The following is a 17,767-nucleotide window of genomic DNA, read 5'->3' as shown; positions in this document are numbered from 1 at the left end:
ACACACTTACACACACAAACAGAGAGATCCTGGTCAGCAATATGTTTCCGAGGCCGGCGGCCATGCTCGGAGGGAATGTGATCGGGCTCATAAAACATTGATCGGATGATATCTTTAGAAACTCCCTCCTTCACCTCATGACAACCTTAGCTCGTCATCTCTTCCCCTCCATCCCTCACCTCAACCTCTCCCCTCCACCCTGCTTTCTTTTCTTAATCCCTCCATCCTCCCCTCTCTCTCTCTCTCTCTCTCTCCCTTTCATCAGCTTCCTGTGCCACGTGTCTGACCTTGGTTAAACAGTGTTTGTCATGACCTGCATTTTAAACAGCACAGTCCAGGGAGTGTCTCTCTCAGTGGGGCTGAATAATTTCCCCCCGAAATCGCATCGCAATAATAACTCAGATTTATCTCCCTGACAATAAATGGAACTATTTTGAACGCGCTGGTGCACGTCCTTCCTCCATCGCCATCCAATACACCCGTCCTCCATCCTTCTCTCTCCTCCCGCGAGAGCTGCAACCTGTTACAGACGATTGCTTCAGCCCGACTGAGAAAAGACTCTTTCGGTTTTTCCCCCCTTTTCCATTTTGAGTCTTTATTCCCAGATTTAGTCGAGTTTAATTGGAATTTGAAGCAGCAGAGCAGAGGGTGAAATTGCAGTAATGGAATGAGCAGCAGTGGCTTTATGGGTGGGTCTGAGTGTGTGTGTGTGTGTGTGTGTATGTGAGAGTGTGTGCATGTGCATGTGTGTGTGTTTGTCTTGAGAGATGTTTCGGTTTTGGAGCTGACAAGCTGACAAGAGAACTGTAGGCTTGTCAGTACAGAACATGTCATCCTGATAGACTGTCACCTGCCATAAAGAAGTGTGTGTGTGTCTGTGTGTCTGTGTGTATGTGTGTGTGTGTCTCGTTAGTACCTCTGGTTATCGCTCTGCTTGTACTGTAATTGCCTCGGGCGAGTCTGTGAAGGGATTTGGTCTCAGAGGTTTTTCTTGTTGAAATGTTCTTGTGTCTGTTCTGTAACTTCATTTTCCTGTAACTGTCGGGACCTTTCCTCTTCTATCTTTATGTTTTCTCTGTTAATATTTGGCAAACAATGATAATTTTACATCAAATGTTTTATTTTGTCCACAGTGGGGTTTAAGATAGACACTATCTATACACTATTAGAAACCTCTGTACCAGGAGGTGGCTTTAAAAAACATGAAATACTGTGCAAGAGAAGATTAGCAGCATTTCTTGGATTCTTTTAGCAATAAGAGACCCTTTCCCTCTTATTGCATAATTTTCATTTCCAGCTGGTTTTTACTGTGAGGAATTACACAACACTCACTGTAGTTGGAGATATTGCCCGAATCCACTTTAAATTAGATTGTGTCGGGCTGGTTAATTGCACTTAACTGCCTGCTGCAGTCAGTTCAGTTTAAGACGCCTCAGGGGTGAATTTAAACTGTTGGTTATTTGATAAAATCTTGGGAATGACTCAGCTGAAGGCGACAGGTTGAGGATCATGGATGTGTGATTGAAGTCATGTGTCATTGAGAAGGTGTTTGTACGTGTGTGTGTGTGGACTTCTCAGACTTCTGCCAGGTGGAGCTGCGTCTCTTAGCTCATCTCTCCTCCGACCCTGAGCTGCTCCGTGTTTTTACCAACCCTCAAGCTGACGTCTTCACCATGCTGGCCTCTCAGTGGTAAGTCACACACACAGACACACACATGCACACACACACACTCAATCTTGATATCAAAGGCCAACGATGACACTCATGGTTTCCCGCAGAGTTTCTCCTTCCCACTCTAACTCCCAGTCTCTGCTTTGCTCTCTCTCTGTGTGTCCCAGGGTCCTTCCTTTACTCCTGTCATCTATCTCAGTCAGGTGTATAACAGAGGGCAGCCGGTGAAACAGATTACATGGTCACACAGGGCATAATTACACCTCTGCTGAGGATCCACACTGTGTCTCTTACATTATCTCTCTTTCACCTTAAACAAATTAATTGGTGCTGCAGCTGGGATTTATTTTAAAGCCTCCAGTAGATAAATACCTATCCAGCAGGGGGCAGTGAAAAGCTAGTATGGATTTCTCTCAGCCGGATGCACAGTAAAGGGGAGGGCTCACCTTTAGGTCACTAATATTTAAGGTTACACAACACAGCATTTACCCTAAGCTGAGGTTTAACAGACATGTATGTATTTGCATGTGGAACCTTTTTTACTGTAATTATCTCATATTTAAGTTCCTACCCTGAGGCTACAGGCAGTGACACAACTGACCTTATGAAACACTGGAGTGTTGAGGCTCAGCAGACACTTGTAATTTGTGTGTTTGTGTGTGTGTGTGTGTGTGTGTGTGTGTGTGGTGGGGGGGGGGGACCCACTCTTAACACTGATCTATCCTGGCAGCTCACCGTCCAACCCTGTCTGATCCCCACTACCACGGCTGTCTCCAAGTCACCTTACATAACTGTCCTCTTTCTATCTCTCTCTCTCTTTCTCTGTCTCTCTCACTTCGTCTATCCTTCTTATTTTCTTAGTCCCTCTGTCGACTTGCAGTTCACGTCCTTTTAACCTCCAGACCTCACTTGGTTTTCGCTTTTCATTTCATTCTAGTTTCTATTTAGTAATTTTCATCTTCCGTCTTTTCCTCTGTCTCACGTTTTTCCCTTTTGCTTTTCTATCTGTCCACGATTCCTCTTCTCCTCCTCCTCATTAAATTTGGAGCAGATCCAGAGAAACTGGGAGACCAACGGATATTTTGTCACTTTCTTTAACAAGGCGAGATTGTTGGTTGTGAGCCTTGGAAGAATCGTCTCTCTCTGAGGGTCCCTCTCGTTCTGCTTCATTTGTTCCCTTCTTTAATTGTTCTTGATTTAGCGCCTCATCTGTCTCTGTTTCAATTCCCACAACACGAATCAAAGTAGACAAACAAGTCATTATCTTTACATGCACACAACTCATCACACAATACTTACCTTCAAACAGTTTTCTATAATGTTTTATCATAATTTGTCTCTTGAAAATCGTAATCTATTCATTAGTCCCATTCTAGTTCAGGAAAATGTCAAACGTTGACCAGAGGGTTTAGTTTCCCATTTCTATTAAATTGTGTACCATCCGATTTTTGAAGCAATCTTTTCACCTCTACACCATTTTGTTCGTCCTAAAGCAATATTAATGAATTAAGGTATTAAAAAATTCTCTTAATCTGTTTATCTCTGTACCTCAGGAAGAGGGTGAGTGAGGGGGAGGTGACCTCTGAGGATCGGGAACACGCCAAGCGCATCGTCTACTCTGTTGTGTACGGGGCAGGTCAGCACACACACATACACACACACACACACACACACACACTCACACTCAGAGGCACGTTCTCACAGGGCAGTGGGTGATGAATAATTGATTAATGAAGATGGAAGTATTCTTCAGTCAACATCGATGAGCTGGACAGTTTCAAAATTGTGTGAGCAGCAGAGATGGTTCTGAGAAAGAACCTGAAGTTAGTATAATTCCAGGTTATCATTACTTATACATGTTTAAGATTGTCTTGTGTTTAGTTTCATGTTGTTAAACACATTCCTGAGTTCACACAGTGGACAGACATGTGGGTGGGAGGCAGAGGGGCCGTGGAGACGGAGAGAAATGAGTAAGAGGAGGATGAATGTATAATGCACCCTTGTGGCTCATAAAGAGACTCTGACCATGTTCTTGTGAACATACACACATGACCAGTGACGCAGCGCCATGTGAGACTAAACTAACATCTGTGCACATATATGTGTGAGTAAATGTTGTGTGCATATACTCAATATGGACATTTGTGCATCTGTGTGACCACGTTGTCATGAGTGTTTTCAGCGGGAGAGGCCGGAGGCAGGTCTTTAAAACTTTAAAAGCTTTTGAAGAATTACAGCTTTTTCCTCCTGACTCACACAAAGCACCACAACAGCCTCTGCTAGGATCTGATGTGAAACAGTCAGTGAACCGTCAACGTACTGACATTTAATAAATGCCTGATTTTCAAAAGCCTGCAGTTTGAAATAATAATAACAGTTTTGACAATGTCAGCTAGAATTCAAAGTAAAACCCTAAACTGCAACCACCAGACTACAGCACCTTTTAAATCTAATAATCAGTGACTGCTTGGCTTCTGCTTGTTAAAAAATGTAAAACATAGATATCTTTAAATATATGGCCATAAACTTAAATAATGAATTTGCTTCTTCGAAGTGAATGCCTAACATCTCCTTGTAATGAAGTGCCAGAGGGTATTGGGAGGTTGCCAGTCATTATATATTATTGATAAGGTCATTGTTTTGAGAGACGTCTCGCTCATTTTACTGAGAGAAGGTTGCATTTCTATAAAAGAAGATTATCACTAACCTATTCATGTGCTTAGCTTGTGGTTTACGTCTAGATAGGTCAGTTATGTCATTGCTTTCGACCTCTTTACAGTTTGCTGACATCAGAGATGTCCAATATTTGAAATGAAAATAAAATATTCCATAGGACAAGTGTAATATAATACCTAGCTTGGCGTGTGTTGTTTATACAGAAGACTTCTATCGATTTCTTTAGCTTCATGTTTTCCTCGTTCACTTTCTGACCCAGTCGTGATATATAATCCAAACAGGACCTTCACTGTTCCTCCTGAGCCCGGCGTCATGACCAATCCAGAAAAATAGGTTTGATTTCATTAATTAGCCAATCAGCGGAATCCCTAGAGCGCATGGTTTGCATCAGAATGTGCACGTAGGGAAAACTGGGCCTGTGCTGATATTCCACAGGCTCTGAAAGAGTTCAATAAAATCTGATGCTCTCCAGCTGATGATGGAGGCTTCTGGGGTTTTTCTACTTGAGCTGGAGTCGTGGCTCGACAGGAGAGAAGAACAATAAGCCAACCGAGCCACACACAGACTGATACCGCTCTAGGAATCTCACTAAACCTCAAATCTAATCGTCAATCAGGCAAATGTCAAAATGCAATTAATTGGAGACACATATTGAGCCGTGGGATGGTTCAGAAAAAGGCTGAGAACATATGAAGTGCGTGAGGAAAACGATGGAGCGAGATACTGAGAGGAGGAAGGCTGGAAATGTAGGCTAAAGGGAAAGGGGGGAGGTGGCGGAGGAGAGAGTAATGTAGGGGAAAGGGGAAGAGTAAAGAGTGGGTGGGGCAGAGAGAGAGAGAGAGAGAGGGAACTGAGAAGAGGAATGGAAGGAGCTCCTGATCAGCACGGACAGACTGCTCTTCATGGAAGGAGCGTGGCCATGGTTACTGAATACTAAAAGGAAGCTTTCTCCGCAAGACAATAATCAGGCCAGGGAGGAGGGGCAGAGCGGTGCTACACACACACAGACACACACACGCATACATACGTTATACAATTAGGTCAACTGATAAGAAGGCCAAGTGATGATTTTGGAGAAAAAAGTAGAGGAGAGATGAGTTTGCACTGTGAAAATAAGAAGTCATCAAAAAGAAAGGCGTAAAAAAACTAGATCAATATTAATGGCTACATTCATTTCATCTGACGGACCTGATCTACATTTTGTCAGCTGAGGTTCTTCACTGACCTTTACCCAAAAACGAAATTGTTAATCAGCAGCCTTTTTGAATTTTTCACATTTGGGCTTAACAGAAAACGTTTCATGGTGAGGGCAGAAAACACAAGGGTAATAGAGAGAGGGCAGGAAATGAAGAAAATCTGAATCATCAGGAAGAATCGCAGCAGTAGTACATGGAGAGACGAAAGGGAGGATAAGAGGAGCAGTGCAGGGAGCGTCAGGAACAAAGGTCAGAGGTCACCTGCTGAGGTGCCCTCATTCAGCAGGGATGGGGGGGGGGGTCATACAGATGCAGGAACACGCTTCTCCAGAGGCACAGCTCTCGAGCACCTTCCACAACATCTACATGAAATAATCATGCTTCTGCCTCTTACAGTACATCTTTAATAAACATATGTTTGATGCATTTTGAATTTTTAGTTTTGGTCCATGCCCCCTCTGTTAACAAGGAAGAGGCGAGGTTTATGACCCACGCCACAGCCAGCCACCAGGGGGCAGAGCAAGGTGATTTGGCTTCACTTGTTTGGGAGCTGTCATGTCAGTCATCTTTACATAGAGTCTAAGATTAGAACGTGACCCATTTGTGATTGGATCTCACTCTCTATATGCAAATATACATCATCTACATGCATCTTTGTACGTCACTGCTGTTTGTGAAGAGAAAATGTGTGGTTTTTTTTAGCGAGTGTGTGAAAGAGAGAGAGAGAGAGAGAGAGAGGCAAGGTGAGCGAATCAATTTGCCACAAGCAGCTCTACAAGGTTTTACTCATTTAAAATAGTAAAAAAAAATAATGAAAATCAATATGAGGCGTCAGCGTTGATGCTGTGTCGGGGCCTCCACAAATAAAATCAATGTTTGGGAAACAATGGGACGTCTGAAAATATGATTCGGTTCATTATGAAGCTGTGGAGAGTTCAAGGATCCTGTGGCCCAGGACGCTGTTTGTGTTAGTTTTGCTAAAAAAATAACTTTTAAATCTTCAAACTCAGAGGCTGACTGTCTATAAGAGAAGCTAATGTTGGTAACAGGAAGGAAGAGCCGACACTAAACCTCAATACCATGACACACACACACACACACACACGCACATGCACACAGACAGACAGACACAGACAGACAGACAGACAGACAGACACAGACAGACACACTCACTCACTGTCACACACTGTCACACACCCCTTGCAGTCTAATCCTGCTCTTTGCTCTCTCTGCTTTTATCTTGTCCTCTTCCCTCGCTTGCCCTTCACTTTTCTCTCACCCTCTGGTCCAGTCTGTCTACTGCTCCCCTCCCCCCCCCCGGCCTCTTCTCCTCTCATCAGTCAAGATAGAGGTCGTTTTGCTCCATTTAAAAATCTCTGTTATTCAACCGTCAGCTCAAGGTCTTTTCCATGACGGCCATTCAGGATGATAATTCAACATTTGGGGAAATCTGCTTTGGAGCTATTCTGGTTGAGATGAGTTAAGAAGGAAGAAAAGAAGAAAAAACAAGCTTTCATATCAGTAAACATAAAGTCTGATATGTGTGCGAAAAGCCCATATCAGGCGATATTATCAGCCCACTAATAAATCGGCCTTGGATCTTTAAATATGATAAAGTTAATCAGTAAAAGTTGTTCCCCACAGGCCGCGAGCGACTCTCAGGGATCTTGGGTGTGAGTGCCCAGCAGGCCAGTCAGTTCCAGGACAGTTTCCTCCAGACCTACAGAGACGTCCAGGCCTTCATCCAGAGAACCATCCAGCTGTGCCACAGACAAGGTGCGTCTGCATTCATCTTCCACTCAAATGTGTGTGTGTGTGTGTGTGTGTTTGTGTGTTTGTCTGAAAAAGAAGAAGATGTGCTTACAATAGCAGGAATGAGACAAAATGCCGTGGTTCAATATTGGATGTGCAGCAACGAGGTGAGTTGGGGGGGTGGGGGGGATTTTTTATGTGAAGGGGGGGCTGATGGTTGAGAAGGGGCAATCTATTTATATTCCAACATATCTGCCAGCGCAGCACACCTGAGACTTGAACACACAGAATAGTGTCGAGTCTGCACTTTAACCCTGGTTGCACACGAGCCCCGTGTCAGTCAGAATTCACCGAATCAGATCGGAACGACACCGAGCGCCACATCTGGATTAGGATCTCTGTCTCCGGCCGGCGATCTAATCCCGTCTTCACTTTATCTTCCATGTGCAGTATTGATGTTCCTGCTGATTGAACACCGATAGGCTGACGTGTAAACCAGTTGATCCCTAATCAGATTAGTGCCAAAGAGCAAATTGTGTGTGAGAGACGGACTCAGCTCGTCTCTGAAGAATCACCTCATCTCGGTGTAAACATCTGGAATTAGGTCAGTCGTGATGTGGGAGTCCTTTTGTCAAAGATAGTGACCCCCCCCCCCCCCCCGTCCTGCTCACAAAGGTGCTCCATCAACACACCCCACCCCCCCCCTCCTCCCTACTCTTGACTCCCCTGTTTCCTCTGTGTCAGCTTCTTCATCTACGCAGCGCTCTGGGATCACAGTGGAAAGCCTCCTCGTTCTCCGGGGCCGAGCGATGAAGCGCCCAGTAGTCGACTTTAAACCAGCTCATCACCATGGTGACGCTCCCATCGGAGACGGTGCTGGGATTTATCGTCCCCTGCTCGTCCTCCCACCCTCCGTCCCTCAGTCTGTCTGGTTTGCTCTCTCTCCCTCTTTTATATCTTTGCGTTTTTCTCGTCTCTCCCTCGTCACTTGTTTTCAAATCGCTTCCCCTTTGGTCGCACCCCCCACCCCCCATCTCACACCACAGCAGGAATAAAGCAGATCGATTGAGATGGTCTGTGCTGGCTGGGAGGAGACGTGCAAACATCCCACCAGATCCACCGGCTGGAGCTGGTGGATTGAGGCTCAGAGCAGAGATTAGTTCGGTTGCTCCTTGTTCTCTGAGTTAAGAGGTGATTGGTATCTGACACAGCAGGATTCTGCTCAGTTCCTGTGGACGCCGGCAGGCTGAGCAGAGACGAGGTTCAGGCTCAGCTGCTTTCATATTTGTTGTAAGCGTCTGGGAGGGGGGGCGAAGCGGAGGTGAAGTTAATGTCACGGTTTCACAGTCAGGGGGTGATGGCAGAGAGAGAAGTAAAAATAAGTAAAAGGCAGAAGAAGATTTCATGGAGACAGAAGCATAAAATGAAACCCAAGAGGAACGGTACAGAGACGAGAGCCAGAGAAGGAATATTTAATAGTTGCTTCTCTGAACGGTGTTTGAAACTCACTGTGTTTGATATTAAAATGAGCTGAAGCCTCCACTCTGGGTGAGCCTGTCCTGTTGTTCTTCATATCATGCACATTTCATTAAAGCTCCTGAGACGAGTGTCACACCTTCACTTGACCGTCTGAGGTTTTAAAGAAGATGTAGAAAGAAGGAGGATTTCAACACACACACAACGGGGGGAATCACAGAGACAAGAAATGAGTCAACTCTTCTGAGGCCTCGACAGACAAAGGGAAGCCTTCATCTGCACCGATATGTAAACACCCCGCTGAGCCAACACTCACACATCAGCACGTCCAGGCTCTGAGGCTCAAATTCGTCATGCATGGATCTATTTGGATATTTCATAACTGCAGAGAATGAAGTCGGAAAAGACTTGAAAATACAAAGGCAGTAGCATTTAGCTTTATGGATAAGAATAATACAAATTTCAAAATACAGCTACTGCAATTATTTTAGTCCTTTTTTCTTACATCTCAAATTAATAAAGCAGAATAGAAGGCAATAAAGAGCAAAAACAATATTAAGATACTGATTAAAGTTCCTTTCCACATTGGTTTATTGGTATTATTGTGTAATATTGCTCAATATGTACCTTTCACTGACATATTGGTATCAACATTTTCTGATAAACTTTAGTTTTACAGAGTAAACAGTGCAGGAAATATTTGCTTTTATATTTACATTTTTAAGTGCGTCTTCATATTGATCCATATTGAGAATATTGGTTTTTACAACATTAAATAACATGTAGTTTGGTTATAATTACATCTGAAGGTTCATTAGTTAAAACAGTGAAACATAATGATGATTTGTTGCCCTTCAACTACTCTGCCACTCTCCCTGAGCCACGTGAAAACAGCTTGAACTTGAAAAGCTGAGTTTTTGACAGTTGAAAATCCAGAACACGGATTCGAACAAACACACACATTCCAGTATGGTTCACGTGATTCCCAGTCATACCTGTCCATAAATGGAACATTTGTGCGATGTGCTTTCACTGACCTAAAGTACACTACACGTCCCTGTCACTGGGGCCCGGAACAAAGGTCACATTCTTCATGAAAAGGTCACACTCGTGTGTCATGGGTGGATTCACTGTGAGTTGGTTTTTGTGTTTGTTTCCAGTGGTGTGCGCTCATTTCCTATGCATTTATGCCTGTGTATGAGATTGTGTGTGTAGGTGTGTGTGTGTGTGTGTGTGTGTGTGTGTGTGTGTGTGTGTGTGTGTGTGTGTGTGTGTGTGTGTGTGTGTGTGTGTGTGTGTGTGTGTGTGTGTGTGTGTGTGTGTGTGTGTGTGTGTGTGTGTGTGTGTGTGTTCTGGGAAGAGGGTCATTCAGGTTTCATGCCACGGTTGGCTTTCCTCATAGTACGGGATACTACAGGGATTTAGCTGTAAAGCCTGCTCCATTGTTGTTCAGCTGGTGGAATGTACTGGGCCCACTGTGAGTGAGTGGGTGTGTGTATGTGTGTGTGTGTGTTTCTAAACGTGTGTTGCATACCTGTTTGTGTATTTTGTGCATCACATTATTGTACTCCAAAGTGTTTGAGGGCCGGAATTCTTTGCTTTTGTACTTGTTACGTGGATGCAATGGTTTGTGTGTGCGTTTGTGTTGCGTGCCTGTGTGTGTGTGTGTGTGTGTGTCATTGTAAGCTTGCTGTTACCATAATCACCGATAATGCTGCATCAACAAATGGCCTGACATGTAACTGTTCTTTGTGGCTTCGTGGATGAATCACTGGACTGAAACGATAGAGATTGGTTTTTCAGAAAATGTGTTTCCATCCAGAGGTGTTGGTCAAAATGTGAATTTGTCTCCACTGAGGTTATAGAGGCAGATTAATATAGATTTCGGGGGATAATGCCGATATTTCTTCAGATGATTCCTCTTGTGAGTGACTGTTGAAGGAGAAGCTGCTATTGAATGTGTCCTTGGTAGTGAGAGAGGACCAGCCCTTAGGAACAATGCTGGTCTAAATATCCATAATGTCGACTGAAGACCAGAACGTACCTAGAACCATTGAACTTGACTGTTTTCTCTAGGTTATGTGTTGTCCATCATGGGTCGTAGACGAACCCTCCCCAACATCAACTCTCCAGACTGGGGAATCCGCATGCAGGCTGAAAGGCAGGCTGTGAACTTCACAGTCCAAGGTGGGATGAACCACAGTTGCACAACACCTCTGCAACATATGTGCACTCAACCTCATGTGTACACGTTCGCAGGTTCTGCTGCTGATCTCTGTAAAGTGGCCATGATCCGGATCTTCAACCTGGTGTCCACCACCTCGCTCACCGCCAGGTACAACCGAGAAACATGGGGCTACTGAGCTGAGGAGGCTCCTATTACAAGCCATGTCTCCAGTGTTATACCAAACTTTGTGTAACCAGACACACACACAGACTCCTCACTCCTCACATCTCTCTGAGTCTACACACTGATTGAGTCTGTCACACTAAACAACACAAGAAGCAGTCGCTGGTTCACGAGCCAAATGCTTTGTGAAGAGTTGTGACTTTCTCCCGAGTGACACACGGCAAACATTCAGCTCGAGTAAACACACTTGATGAGCGAGCCAGATTTGACCAGAACTAGATGAATATGTTGGGGGCGTTGATGGGAGACACTTGGGATCAACTGGGTGCCACAGATCTTACTGGTACTTGTGTTGTCGCAGTTGTTGTTTTATGTATTTCTCTGTGTGTGTTTGTAACTGAAGGCTGATAGCACAGCTCCACGACGAGCTCCTGTACGAAGTGGACGACTCACAGGTGGAAAACTTTGCAGGTGAATGCACTTGATTCAATATCGGCTTTGGAAATCAGTTATCAAACATTATTATGACTCTATCATGATTTATAATATTTGTGTGGCTTCCTGTGTGTGTGTAGCGTTGGTGAAGAGCACCATGGAGTCCCTGCAGCACATCGACCAGCTGGGCGTCCATCTCAGGGTCAGTGACCACAGCCTGAAAGTAAAATCATTCTACTTTCAAAATAGAGTCAGTCATCACTCTGTGGCTCTGGTAAACCATGGCACCCAGGCTAATGGAGACACAGTCAATAAAACCAATAATTATTAAAAGAAGTATTGATTTTTTTCTTTTTTTAAATGTAGACACAACAAACCACAGGTCTCACTTTTTGGTTATTTTTAAGGTTTTCAACTACTGTGAATATTGTGCCTGTGAAAATACAACTAGAAAATGTAACTTTTCCCCTTCTGTGTGTGTTTCTGTGTGTGTTTGTGTGTCTGCGTGTGTCTGCCTAGGTCCCTCTGAAGGTGGCGGTCTCCAGTGGGAAGTCCTGGGGGTCCATGACTGAGCTTAAGATCCCTTCATCATCTCCTTCTCCTTGAGTCCTTCCTCCTCTCTTCCTTGTTCAACAAGATACTTGACTTTCAACCCCTCCCCCTTCCCCCTTCCCCCCCCCCTCTATCTCTCTTGGTGTGTCCCCATCTTCTCATTCCACCTCTCTCTCTCTCTCTCTCTCTCTCTCTCTCTTCCCTCGTCCTGCATCCACATCGCTATGGAAACCAGGCAGCTCCTTCCACTCCATCCGTATCCGGGGGCAACGGCAGGAGCTGGATCGTACCGGTTCTATCTCTCTCTCTCTCTCTCTCTCTCTCTCTCTCTCTCTCTCTCTCTCTCTCTCTTCCCACTCCTCTCCTCCTCCGTTCTCACACTCTCTCGTTCAGACCAACACTGTTTTCTCTGCCTCGTTGCCAAGGTGAAGCTCCACGTTTGAGGGAGTGTTAGATATTTATCGGTTTCGTGAAAATTGGCTTTTAAAGCAGTTCAGCTACTGTACACGTGAAATATGTTGTTCTGTGTTTTCACAAGACTTTTTTATTGTTGTTATACTTCGTTTGTGCTGTTAAAAATAAAATGTGCATTTATCCTGTTCTTACAAAACCTCTGTGAGCTGATGATGAACCTCACGACCGTTTTCTTTATGTTTTAAATAAATAAGTAGGCACTAAATCTCAATTCATTTAAGCTAATTTGCGTGTGTCGAATTTAAGGAGGATTATTTTACAGAAGAATGAAAGCCGGTTTGTATTTCAACAACTCTAACGACCATTGAGAGATTTCAGTGAGGGAGTTTCCGGGATGCGAACACAGCCACTGGGAGTTGAGACAAAGTAAATCGTATTAGTCAGATGTTGAGTTTCTTTAATGCGTTGAAACCTTTTGTGTTTTTTTATTGAGCTGATCCAAAGCAGATGATCTAATTCTGCTCGGCTGTGAGGATCCGGCACCTCTCTCTCTCTCCAGCTCATCTTTTATCTGCTCGTTTGGCTCGAGCCCACTCTCCCCTTTGTCTTGTTCCTCTCTCTCTCTCACACACACACACACACACATTCCACGAGTGCCTGTACACAAGCATAAGCACACTTTTCTTTTCCCCTACTCAGGCACACTCGCCACCTTCCAGGCACACTGACCGACTTTCCTCGTGTCTGGCAGCCACAGCGAGACCCTCTCTGCTCCTTTTATACTGTTCTCCAATTAAGACCCTTACAGCCCACAGGACGGGGCCCGGGCAGAACCGTACGCCATGTGACATTTCAAACAATGCCTCAGCCCCCATTACCTTTTTGAAACACCACCTCGTGTCGCCTCCTGATTACAGGAGCTGTCACTTTCTCAGTGGGTCACAAAAGGTGGCACGAAGGCTCGTTGTGTATTTACGTTCTTCTTGCTTCCTCTCTTGTGCGGCGCGGTGGCCCTTCGGGTTGCCCATTGAACCCACGAGCAGGAATGTGCTCTCCGTGTGCTGATGTGAGTGGAAGCTTTTCTCCCCCGGGTCAGTGTGAGCAGTCCAGAGCCATGACCCACGGACAGTGTTATGGAAATCTGCCTCTTCTATTCTCTCATTGTTCCACAGATTTTCGGAGTGCAAGGCCTTACCCCCCCCGCCCCCCCCCTCCTCTTTTTTGATAGGGGAGTGTGAGACCGGTGTGTTCAAATTCTAGAGAGCTCTTTGCACTTTTGGAGCAGGGGTGCTCAAAGTAGGAGTGGAGGTAAAACACACACACACAAAAAAGCGGTTTTTTCCAGTGTTTTAAAGTCCTTTGTGTACATGATTCTACTCTAAACCTTTTATTTTTGCTTATTTCAACAGTAAATTATCTGGGAGCAAGTCATAAAACTAAATAATTCATATTTAATGCCTATTTATACAGTAAGTGGGTTAATAAAATAATGTAAATAGTCTGATTTGTCCGTATAATCGGTAAAAAATAAGTTTCCAGTGACAACAAATAAAAGCTTAATGCATCGTCATTTTTAATTGATACAATATATGTACATCCATGTTTCAATCATCGTCATAATGCAAGAAATCCCATCTTTACATCTGTACAGTGTTCCAGTTGTTGTCAGTATAAAAGAAAGCGTAAAATAATCACAATAATAAGAGTTAATCCCCCGGGTGGTAATAACAGCAGTCGTCCAAAAGGAACGGCAGAAAGGGAACTGAAAGCTATAACAGACCCCCCCGATAAGAAGCAGGTTGTCAGTGTCACTGGGGTCGGGGGCGGACCAGTGGAACCAGTATCTACTCTCTCTCTCTCTCTCCCCCCTTGGGAATCCCAGAGCCTTTCTTCTCTTCAGTACCGTGCATTCTCCTCCCCTATAATTGGACTCTTTCCTTTTTCTTGCTCTTCCTGGAGCTGCTCTATCCCAGTGGGCCTCAGGTGCTGCTGACCCGTCGCTCTACATCACATCCCTCTGGGCCTCTTTTCTCAAATTCCTCACAAATCCCCCCCCCCCCCCCCACACCCCCCCCCCCCCCCCCACACCCCCTGGTTACAAGGTTCCCTCAGTTACAATTCAACTCCCCTCCCCCCTGAAGAGGATCCCTCTCATCCATCTATCCATCAATCCTTCCTTCCATTGCTCTATCATGGCCGGCTGCTTGACCCGCCTGCCCCCCCCCCCCCAACAGTGTGGCTGCATATCAATCCCCCTGCTGTGCTTTGTGCGGCCTGGTTCCCCAGCAACAGCCGAGAGAGAGAGAGAGAGAGAGAGAGAGAGAGAGAGAGAGAGAGAGAGAGAGAGAGAGAGACCGAGAGAGACCCTCGCACTGCAGCAGCTCCCTGTAGCTCGGTCGCTCCGTCCAGAGCTGTGTCTGGTTCTCTGCTGTAAGATCACAGAGCTGCTGCAGTCTCAGGTTATTCTGTTGTGACCCTCTGACGACATGAGAGCTCAAGCAGACAGGCGGGACCAGGCTGACTCTGGATCTGTCAGCATCTCCTCCTTTGAGGCCGTGGGGCTAAGATGGCGGGGTCTCCTCTGAAAGTGGCTGCTGTTGGTCAGAATGGTTTTGTTGTGATGTAGCACAGATGGCCACACCTGCCCTACTGGAGAATCTCTTTTCCCAGTGCTGTAAATATCTTTTAAAATATATTTTATATATTTTAAATCCACAGTTTCTGTTACAAAAGGAGTAAAAACGACCCCCAGGTGCTATTTACAATAAAATATACTTTACATCTTTACAGTGACTAACTCGAGGACTTCTGAATCCTCGCCCGTGAGGAGAGTCCACATGGTGGCTTGTTGTGATTCCAGCAGCTGCAGCATGTTTTGAATTGATTCTTTCAGTTGTGTTGACGGTAGAGTTTGAAGTGCGCGACTCCGAAGTGTCGGAAGTCTTTGCGTTTTAAATAAAAGCTCATCGCAGCATGAAGCACTTTCAGAGTCCGGTTCACGCCATCTTATCTTTCCCCCCTGTCTGCTTGAGCCGCTCGTTCTTTAGCTTCCACTTTCCCCCTCTTGTCATTCCCCCCGTTTCCCATTGACGTCTGTACAGATACTTCAACTTTTGAGCTTTTGAAAAAAAAAAACGTCTTTGTAAAGAAAATACAAAAAACAGAAACATTTTTACAATCACACGCACTCCAGGCTTCGATACAGCGAGTGGTCGATGTCACTGATTGGTTCAGTAGAAGGGATAAAACACCAATGCAGCATTTCATGTTTTTAATAATATCCTTGTTCATAGTGTGTCATTAGTTTGTGGTTGTTGTGTTTATTGCTCGACTAGATGGCACCGTGGGCAGGATTCTTCCAGATAAAACCAAATAGAGTTGAGTCTCGGGGTCGTGTTGAAAAAGCAAAGAGCCACGTCGGGAACAGAACTAATGTCCTCCTCCAGAAATAGCTGCGTGAATTAAATATGATGGTGAACACGACTTGTGTATTGTGTGTACGCTCGAGATACACACAGTCGGGAGGAACACAGGAGAGCCTTCTTATAGAAAATATAAAAAAATAAATAAATCAAAAACTACCTGTACTGTAATAGCAAAACAAGACACAGTTGTGCTACAAGTGCTTTTGTGTCCTTGGCACCTGTGGCCTCAGTCCAGAGTGAGTCTGTACTCGCCACAGAGGAGCACAGTCCTCCCCAGAGGGAGAGAGAGAGAGGGAGTCCATGCTGTGGAGCTGTGATGCTGCAGACGTCCTCCTCCCCCATCCGCAAGCCCCCCCGCCACCCCCCTTGAAACTGCCCATGTGGTACATTCCTCCTCGTCCCCTCGCCCTCCTCCTTAGGTGGAACATTCCAGGCGACAGCCATCTTCTGAGACAAAAATAAACTCCCATCGGGGTGAAGATGACGGGTCGCAGTAAATAATACATCGGGGATAATAGTGATATTTACAGTCACACAGGAGAAGGCCTGACATCCAGGGAAGTGGTTTCATCACCTAATGAAAGAACCGGTTGCTTCTCATCCACAAAGTAAAACACACAACCAGAAAAAAAGAGTCAAAACATAAAGATCCCTTCTAAGACCAAACACGTGGGCACTTTACATTCATGCCTGTGAGTGTTACCATCGAGTTAGGACACACACACCGTCAGAGTAACACAACACAGGATCTGTACATTTGTGCAGTTATGAATGATACGCTCCTTCAGCAGTAGACAAACTGAATAAAAAGACTGATCGTTAGAAATAATCATTTTGTTTCACTTCATCGTTTCAACCACCAGGACTCAGCTTGTGCCTCTGTGTCTGCCGTCAGAGAGAGGGCATCGTGATTGTGTTGTTTTTTGGGGGATAAGCACTTGTAACCAAAAATAGCCTTCTGCTGCTGGAGGAGCCTTTGTGTGGCGGAGTTCTCAAACCTCAACCGACAGGAAAACAACACTCTCACTCCCCCCCCAACAAAAAATTACAAAATCAAATCAAATCACAGAAAGAAAAAAAAAATAGAAAAAGTGTGAGATTGTTTTTTTTTGTTGTTATTTTTCTTGGATTGTACATCAGCAGAACATTTCAGAGGCGTGGTTTGTCTATAAATTTACACTCTGGTAGAAGTTGCATACAGTTTAATTACTACATTTCTAACATTGAGTAGCCGTACCGGGGGGGTCAAACGGGCGGTGAGGGTACAGCAGAGCATTCACATGAAAGTAGAAACACACATAAATGCAAATATAGTCAGTGCACTTCATCTTTACAATAAAAAAAAAAATCACCTTTGAGCTATAAACCTCAAGCCATGCAGTCCACAAGGTATATTCCTCTTGTCTGGTTCCAGGGCATGAGGCGTTCATTGGCGAAGGCGTTTTGAATAATACCTTTGTGTTCGGAGTACGTACCGATAATACCCACGAAAGAGCATTTTAAATTTCATCAGGCAAAGAACACTTGAGAGTGGCAGCAGCAGAAAGTGACTCAGCATCGAACGTTAGCTACATGACAAACTCCAGCACCTCCAGCTGTGATATCTGATTCGACTCCCAGTGTTTTAACGGGTTGTTTCTAATTCCCTGCTTGGTTTTAGTGGGAAACTTGTTAGAGCTGTGTGGAGGGTCGGTGGAAGCTGTTGCTCCAGAAACATCACAAAACACATCCTGCTCCTCTTTTCTCTCTCTCCTCTCTCTCTCTCTCTCTCTCTCTCTCTCCTCTCTTCTCTCTCTCTCTCTCTCTCTCCCTTCAACCC

General features: G+C 44.9%; 1 protein-coding gene across 1 annotated transcript in view; it reads left to right on the top strand.

Annotated features, from left to right (window-relative positions):
* poln (polymerase (DNA directed) nu) overlaps window positions 1–12,163 on the top strand; it is a 34,158-nt gene extending 21,995 nt beyond the window's left edge. Inside the window, exons 18-25 of the mRNA XM_053416691.1 lie at window positions 1,579–1,690; window positions 3,226–3,308; window positions 7,189–7,320; window positions 10,849–10,959; window positions 11,032–11,107; window positions 11,526–11,593; window positions 11,698–11,759; window positions 12,077–12,163. Of these exons, the coding sequence (XP_053272666.1) occupies window positions 1,579–1,690; window positions 3,226–3,308; window positions 7,189–7,320; window positions 10,849–10,959; window positions 11,032–11,107; window positions 11,526–11,593; window positions 11,698–11,759; window positions 12,077–12,163 (731 nt within the window). The remainder of the gene's footprint in view (window positions 1–1,578; window positions 1,691–3,225; window positions 3,309–7,188; window positions 7,321–10,848; window positions 10,960–11,031; window positions 11,108–11,525; window positions 11,594–11,697; window positions 11,760–12,076) is intronic.
* Window positions 12,164–17,767: the final 5,604 nt, after the last annotated feature.

The sequence above is a fragment of the Pleuronectes platessa genome, chromosome 23 (assembly GCF_947347685.1).
Source record: "Pleuronectes platessa chromosome 23, fPlePla1.1, whole genome shotgun sequence".
NCBI lineage: Eukaryota > Metazoa > Chordata > Actinopteri > Pleuronectiformes > Pleuronectidae > Pleuronectes > Pleuronectes platessa.
The sequence above is the reverse complement of the archived record's forward strand: the minus strand, read 5'-3'. Positions and strand labels throughout refer to the sequence as shown.